At 37.4% G+C, this 8,427-nt stretch overlaps 1 protein-coding gene across 1 annotated transcript in view; it reads left to right on the top strand.

Moving 5' to 3' along the window:
- LOC103384337 (solute carrier family 2, facilitated glucose transporter member 9-like) overlaps nucleotides 1–8,172 on the top strand; it is a 13,399-nt gene extending 5,227 nt beyond the window's left edge. Inside the window, exons 5-12 of the mRNA XM_008317823.2 lie at nucleotides 787–932; nucleotides 1,851–1,983; nucleotides 2,081–2,268; nucleotides 3,668–3,778; nucleotides 3,952–4,053; nucleotides 4,364–4,439; nucleotides 5,302–5,429; nucleotides 7,875–8,172. Coding sequence (XP_008316045.1) covers nucleotides 787–932; nucleotides 1,851–1,983; nucleotides 2,081–2,268; nucleotides 3,668–3,778; nucleotides 3,952–4,053; nucleotides 4,364–4,439; nucleotides 5,302–5,429; nucleotides 7,875–8,102 — 1,112 coding nt within the window. The 3' untranslated portion in view covers nucleotides 8,103–8,172. The remainder of the gene's footprint in view (nucleotides 1–786; nucleotides 933–1,850; nucleotides 1,984–2,080; nucleotides 2,269–3,667; nucleotides 3,779–3,951; nucleotides 4,054–4,363; nucleotides 4,440–5,301; nucleotides 5,430–7,874) is intronic.
- Nucleotides 8,173–8,427: the final 255 nt, after the last annotated feature.

Below are 8,427 nucleotides of genomic sequence, written 5' to 3'. Positions count from 1 at the left end.
CAGCAGGTTTCAAAGTATGTAAAGTGCTTGGTAAATGGAATGGGATACTAAATGAAAACGGGTTCCTGTGCACCTTATTGGGGAGCAGGGGAGCGGTTGCGGCCCATTCCTCTTTTTAATCCGGTCCACCAAACATTTTCCAAATGATAGAATTTATTTATATTAAATGTATCGTAATGTAATAGTATCATTATACTTCTGTCTTTTCCCTGCAATACCCACTTTCCCCAATAGATAGAAAATGATAAAAGCATTTGAGCATTATTTTTCAATTATTTTCAAGCTAGCAACATGTTAGTCCGGCTCTCTGACACATTTCCCAACGTGTGGCCTTTTAAAATGGAATATCAGACCTTTTTTTTTTGTTGTTGTCTGCGGAAGACAATCTAATAAATTTTAGATTAACACAGACTCTCTAAAGGTGGGGGTCTCCCCCCCCCCCCCCCTGTCGGGGCTTGGTGAGGTGTCAGGGGGTGCGTGAGGGGCTTCCAATGGAATATGGCACGCTGGACATAAGTGTACCACTGCTGTAATGCTTGAATGATAACCAGCCTCCAGTCACTAGGTGGCAGCAACTCATAATGTGGTTTGTACAGATAAAAATATACATGTTATCAGGTTCTCAATAGTATTTAAATTTGCAGGGTTGTGGGTTGCATTTTGTCCCCAAGGGGGACATGACAAATAATTGAGAACCACTGGTTTAAACTAAGATAAGAGTTTTTAAAAAAAAAATATATTATCTAAAATAGATTTGCCAATGTAATCACACAAGTTTCTTCACAGGTATCTCCCTCAGCGCAGTGCCAATGTACCTTGGAGAGATTGCACCTAAAAACCTGAGAGGCTTCCTGGGTCTTGTTCCCAGTATTCATATTTGTATGGGTGTCTTCATTGCTCAGGTCCTGGGGCTGCAAGAACTACTGGGACAGGTATTGACATTGTGATGCTTAGACTTGGTTACTTATTTTAAGTGATATCTAAAATAAGTATTTTCTCTCCTTGTAAGATAATGTAAAAACTCCCAAGAATGTCTTGAAAACAAAAACAAAAACACTGTTGTGTTGAACTAAAAGGTTCACTGGGAAATTCTGGGTATTTCTTGGATCTCTTGGATGAGAGGTGAAACGTCTTCAAAAAAACCTATTCCGTCCAGTTGCCTTAGATGTGACTATTTTTGGATTAGATGGCAACGACCACAATTTACCTTTGTTGTTTACTTTAGAGGACATCTGGTTGCACATATTGACAAATGTCAAGAAGTACGTCATTGTCAAAAAATTTGAAAACATTTTACTTTCAGCCCTATATTTGTGAAGTTTTCTGCACCAAACCATGTGGTAGATTATACACAAGGAACAAAACCCTTAGATCTGACCATGTTGTTGCAGTAAAAAGAAGTTGAACATCCTCAGGGATTTGGGCTTGTACTCTATTTTTTTGTAATGTCATTTTCATTTTCATCACTGATTAGCCAATCCCTGACAATCATGCAAAACGTTACACATAAAAATTTGGGGACCTATGCAGTGAACCCTTCTGCAAAAATGATCAGTGAAAAAAAAAAAGTTTACGAGGAGCAAATATGACAGAGAAATCATCTTAAAGGAGAGGTTGAACTCTTCAAAAAGTTTTTACAAAAAAGACCTAGGAGGACCAGCTGTATATAAGAAGTAAAAATTTTGTGAGATGCATGTCCAAAAAATGCATGCAGGCATAATTATTCTGATTAATATTAATTCATAAAAATAATAAATCTTTCTTTGTAATACAATTACATTTTATAATAGTGGAAGTCAATTTTGTTTTAGTAAAAATATCCTGTTTTTTTGTTTTTTGTTTTAATACAGGAAGAACACTGGCCCACACTTTTGTCCCTGGTGATCTTTCCAACAATAGTCCAGGTAATGCTTCTGCCATGGTTTCCAGAGAGTCCAAGGTACCTTCTGATCGAAAAGGAAAATGTTCACGCCACTATTGCAGGTGTGAAAGTTAATATTTTTCACAAGTAATTTTTATATAGGGTAACATTGATTGAATAATATAATATATAAAAGTATTTTAATTTTCTCTTCTATAGCATTGAAGTGGTACCGTACTAAGGGAAATATTCAAGCGGAAGTTGAGGAAATGCAGGAGGAACAACGTTCTTTGTCCTCCATTAAGACCATCTCTGTCTGGGGCTTGCTTTTGGACCGCACTGTCCGCTGGCAAGTCATCACTATTATTGTGGTCAACATTAGCATGCAGCTGTCTGGTATCGACGCGGTACGTATGTGGGTCTGTCAATGTTTGTGTCTTAAGATCTTTGTGTATGTATTGCCCTATATGTATATGTGTGGGATTGAATAGCTAATTACTACTGGCGTGTATTCACCAATACCAAGTACCAATACTGATACTTCTTTAGGTCTTGTTTCAATAAATAGGTAACCAACTTAAAGGCAGTGTCATATAGATGCTGAATGTGGGAAATTGAGTGACATGAATTGTCACATACAACCCAAACCACAGTGAGGACATCAAGCAGTAAATTACTAAACCTCACTGCTACCTAAAAAAAAATGACAGTATTTTCCAGACTATGAGTTGCCCCCGGGTATAAGTCGCACTAGCCAAAAAATGCATAATGAAGAAGAGAACAGTAAAAAAAAATGACAGTATTTTCCAGACTATGAGTTGCCCCCGGCCAAACCACAGTGAGGACATCAAGCAGTAAATTACTAAAACCTCACTGCTACCTAAAAAAAATGACAGTATTTTCCAGACGATGAGTTGCCCCCGGGTATAAGTCGCACTAGCCAAAAAATGCATAATGACGAAGAGAACAGTTTTCAGTGGTACAGTAGTAGCAGATACTGGTCCACAAGCCTAGAGTGCCCTCTAGCGGCTGTCAGTGTAAATATGGCGACATTTAAATTTTCAGTGGTACAGGAGTAGCAGATACTGGTACACAAGCCTAGAGTGCCCTCTAGCTCCTGTCGGTGTCAAAATAACGAAACGTACATTTTCAATTGTACAGTAGTAGCACATACTGGTATCTAAGACTAAAGTGCCCTCTAGCGGCTGTCAGTGTAAATATGGCGACATTTAAATTTTCAGTGGTACAGGAGTAGCAGATACTGGTACACAAGCCTAGAGTGCCCTCTAGCTCCTGTCGGTGTCAAAATAACGAAACGTACATTTTCAATTGTACAGTAGTAGCAGATACTGGTACATAAGCCTAAAGTGCCCTCTAGCGGCTGTCAGTGTGAAAATAATGAACATGCAAATTTTCAGTGGTACAGGAGTAAAGATACTGGTACACGAGTATAGAGTGCCCTCTAGCGGCTATCAGTGTAAATATGGCGACATTTAAATTTTCTGAAAATTTTTTGAAAAAAGTGCGACTTATACTCCGGAAAATACGATACATTTAGTAGGGCTATTTTCCAAGTAGTGTTGCGGAGTAAGTTACACAATTTAAAGTCAAGTGGAATTCATCCTTATATCACTTAAATTGCTTATATACAATTACAAAATACTATCCCTTTTTTCTGTCAAATTAATCAATGCAACAGTGTCATGGGGTAGAAAAGTCTGATCTATTGAATAAATATGTCCTAATTAAATTTTGTGCTAATTAAATTTAAAGTTTGATTCATCACACTACGTTTGCTGGTTTCAGATCTGGTTCTACACAAATGACATATTTAAGAATGCAGGAATATCAGAGGCTTATATTCAGTACACAACGGTGGGAACTGGTGCCATCGAGGTCATTTCTGGAGTGCTTGGAGTGAGTATTCGGTACTTCAAAAGAAACAACTAAACCAGGTCTCTTCGTGTTTTTTAATGATATACTTTATACTAATTGGATTTAAAAAATACAATTCTATAGAGTTTAAAGAACATTAACGACAGAGCACGTGGATAAAACTGAATATTTAACACCATCTCATTTTTCTTTAGTGTTTCACCATTGATCGTCTGGGCAGAAAACCTCTGATGATTGGAGGCTTTCTTTTCATGGGAGTCTGCTGTGCTGGAATTACCGTGTCTGTCCTCTTCCAGGTATAGGGTTATTCTAAAATATATCCTCTTCCAGGTATAGGGTTATTCTAATATATATACTGTATATAATAGTCTATAAGTTCAAATACATTTTCACACAGGTAAATGTTTTTTTTATGATGTCTCATTCAGTTAGTTTGCAGTAAATCAACCGTTTGTAATTAACACTTAGTTATTTTGTAAAGTTCGTAAAGGTGTTTTTCGCAGTGGAAGGTCAATAGTATGAAATAATGAGTCTTCTATTAGATTATTAATTAAAATTATTATTATTATTATTATTAAAAATAACTCACTTTTTTCCCATCCACAGACAGAGCTACCATTCATGCGCTATATCAGTGTCGGCTGCGTTGTTGGAATTATTGCTGGCTTCTGCATAGGCCCAGGTAAAATCTTTCTTGAATACGTTGTTCTAAATCTTATCTGTGCTCTTTTTAAAACACCAAGGTGATAGTTACACATTCTTTTCAGATAGTTTTTAAATTACAAGTGAGGATCTGTAAAATATCATCATCATCATATACACTCTGTCATGCCAGGGCCCAGATTTTGAAAGGTCCACTTTGTAAAAAAGTAATAAAGTAAATGCAGCAGAGTTTCTCGAACTTAATAAATTAAAAAAAATATTTGTTTAACGAGAATCATTTGCAGAAACATGTTCTGGAGTAGTAGCATCTATACAGTCTTCCATTTACAAAAGGCCCTTCAAGGGGAACTGCATTGCTGATGCTGGTGAAAATGAATTACACCAATACTTCAAACCCAAGGTCCAAATTGTACTAAACATAAGTAAGATTAAGTGGGACATATCCATGTTTGTTTTTCATTTTTAACAAAAGGAGAATTGTTTTAAGAACTAAATTATCTGAGACTGAATTATCATATTATTAAGCGCAACTTTGCCACTATATTTTTCGAGTTGCCTAGAAATAAGAAAGTCCTAATTAAAGCATGCTGTGTGGCCTTATGTTACATTTAGCTTTAATGACTGCTAAAGAATGGTTATGGGTAGGAATAATCATAAGCAAAAAGATGACACAAACAATCTAAAGTGAATTTTCTAATTCTCATTAGACTTAGCATAAACTATGCTAATTTGTTCATTTAAAAGTCAAAGTATGATAAGCTGTCCATTTAAAAAAATGAATTACCAATGAAGTGTACCATAATTGAACGGAATTAATCCACATTTATCCATCCAGATCTTGTGCTTTTAAATCTTTAATCACTTTTGTTTTCTTTTTGTAGCTGGTGTGCCGTTCCTGCTCACTGCGGAGCTGTTTAAACAGTCACACAGACCGGCTGCTTACACTGTGGCTGGATGCCTCAACTGGTTGTCAAACTTTACCATTGGCTTTGTCTTCCCGTTTCTTGAGGTCAGAGCATCCTTTATCTGCACTTCTTAATCAGATTTTCTTGACAAAAATATTTATTTTTAATATTTTTTTCTTTTTTCATATATTGGGGTGGCAGCTGTCACTGAAAAAAAAAATTCTTGCTCAATTCCCTTATGTATTATGGTATGCCTTATACATTTAGCAGACGCTTTTATCAAAAGCGACTTACAAGGTGAGGATTCACAGTCAGGCATGTTGTTCCTCTGCGAATCGAAGGCTTGCGAGGCAGGCATGCTAACCGCTGCACTACGAAACACACTAACCTACTGGGTAAAAAAAGGACAATCGGCCCCTGGTGATAGTGGAGTTTTCTTAGCAGGTCAGGATTGGTGGTCCCACTATGCAAGTTTGTTCAGGGTTTGGGGAAGGAGAGGGGGGGGGGGGGGAGGGGTCTCCTAAAGTTTTCAGTTTGTTTAGCTCTAGCTTAGTATGACTGCACCTACAGACCAGAGGTGGAAAAAGTACAGAAAAAATAAAATGAAGTAAAAGTATCTTTACTTTCCTTAAAATCTACTCAAGTAAAAGTAAAAAAAATACTTCATTTGAAATGAAATTTACTTTCAAGCCACTAAAGCACACTTAAGTTTTGACAGTGAAGGCTCTGTCTGCCGGGACAGGCACATTTTGCATGGCATGATAAAGTCATTGCCTCGTTTGCATTTGAAAACAAAGAGCTGGCTGACATGCGGCCAAGGATTTCCTTCTCTTTCTCCTCAGGAGCTTTCTGCTCGGCAATCCTCAACCTCCATTTTTTTTTTGTTGAGCACTAGCCATCATCCAACGACAGGCTAGAGACTGTCTCTTAGTCAACGTTATCTGGCTATACTAAAATAGCTGCTAATCTGCATGCACGCCCACAAAATTCTCTTCCAGTTAATGCAGATTCTTTTTCCCCCTAATTGAATTTTTTCCTCAGTAATGGGTTATTTTCCAATATAACAAAGTAAAATACTCGAGTCAAAATGTACTTAAGTAAAATAACTACTTAAAAATGACAAATTACACTCCAAAAACCACTCGGTTACAGTAACTTGAGTAGATGTAATTCATTACTTTCCATCTCTGATACGGACTTACTGTCCAACCTCTGTCTACGTGCAGACTTGTGATGAGGCCGATGACAGTTGCATCGCAAGCAACCTATTAGAGTTGGTTGTGGTTGGTCCCTGTGGGTACAGTTGTTCAGTAAAAGAGGGGAAGAAAAGAGCAGGAACTCACCCTGAAGGGACACTGGAGCTAATAGTGCTGGTGCTGAATGCCTGATCCAGTGAGTTCTCTCTGTCTAGTAGCCAAGTTTAGCATCCATTGACAGGTAGCCTCAGGTACAACGATCTGATTATGCTTGGTGTGCAGCATTTCCAGTGTAATGGTGTAGAAATCTGAGCTGAATTCCACCAACTAGATCCAGGCACACACCCCTTTAGAGTCTAGGCCATTTTCGCTGGGGGCCACATCAGCAATACAGTTACTCTTGAGGGGTCGATTGTAAATGGAAGACCCAACACCTGGTTTGCGGACCCGTAACAGTCCAAAGGTTATTTGGTACTGGGTCATATCCATTTATGTTTTTTTATTTAAAGATAATCAATATTTTAAATTAAGTCATTCAGAGTTGGATACAAAGAAAATAATCTAAAATATGTTTTATTTTGAAAATTTAAAATATTTGAAAATGATCCTTTAATGCTCAGCATCTGCTACCGGTCTGTAGTAGTGGGTGGTACTGACTGACCAGTCCTTGGAACAAAAAAGGACTGGTCAGGGACTAATACATGTTTCTGCAAATGATTATTATTTTAACAAGCTACAAATAGTGTTCATTGCAGTGCAATTAAAATATATTTATTATTTTAACAAGCTACAAATAGTGATCATTGCAGTGCAATTAAAATATATATATATTTTTTAATTTCTTAGGTTAAGAAACTCATGGACTTTACTAAATGCTTTTCAAGCTCCTGCGGGCCACACATAGCAATTGGTGGGCCGCATTTGGCCCCGAGTTTGACACGCGGTCTAGGCGATATATTATGTGATGCAGTCAATGTTGTCCACAGACCCCATTGCTTTGTAGGCAACCTGCAAGGGTTCCAGTAGTGGGGTACAGATGTCAAGGTAGCATTGAGTTCGAAGGTGTAGATTTTAGAAAAAGGAATGATTGTTAGAGTGATTGAAGCATGATGGTACTTAACACAGCTCCAGTGATTGGTTGTAGATCTGGGTGATGACACAGGTCTTCAGGAAATGTTCTGTTACTCACAAAAGGTTGCTCACAGCCTACAAAAAGCCTACTGCACCAATTAGGATGCTTAGTACATAATTATATATATATAAAAAAGGGAACATAGCCCATATTTTGCGTACACACCTTTTTTTGATCTACTTATCACTTATCACTTATCACTTATCGTTCTTTTATTTCAGATTGCCACAGGTCCCTACTGTTATCTGATCTTCTGTGCCATTTGCTTGGGAGTGGCCGTCTACAGCATCTTCGTCATTCCTGAGACCAAGAACAAAACTTTTATGGAGATTAGCCAAATGTTTGCGTCCAGGAACAACATACTTGAAGAGGAGTTGGTAACCACTGATCATTTGAAAATGTCACTAATGAATGGTTATGGGGCTCTTGAGCAACAAGATCTACATTAAAAATCCAATTGAAGAAAAAAACTAAGTTGGACTGTTTATTTTAACTTTGCATCTTACTTTGACTTTTTTTAAATCAATGACAGCAAAGAGAAGTGACCTCGTAGTCATGTAATGATGATTATGTAAAAATTACAAAGGGACCTTCACGGCTGGAAACAGCTAGAGGTAACTAGCCCAAAGGGGTTGAGGAGATTTATATGAGAAGTACAGTACTCAACTTCAAGCACAAATACTTACATAGAATTTGAAATTTAAATCATTTAACTTTAACTTGAATTTAACTGTGAGTCTGTATGAACAATGTAATAACACAGGCACAGTGCTT

The sequence above is a fragment of the Cynoglossus semilaevis genome, chromosome 9 (genome assembly GCF_000523025.1).
Source record: "Cynoglossus semilaevis isolate Cse_v1.0 chromosome 9, Cse_v1.0, whole genome shotgun sequence".
NCBI classification, from domain to species: Eukaryota; Metazoa; Chordata; class Actinopteri; order Pleuronectiformes; family Cynoglossidae; genus Cynoglossus; species Cynoglossus semilaevis.
Note: the sequence above shows the minus strand (reverse complement) of the source record. Positions and strands in the feature narration are given on the sequence as shown.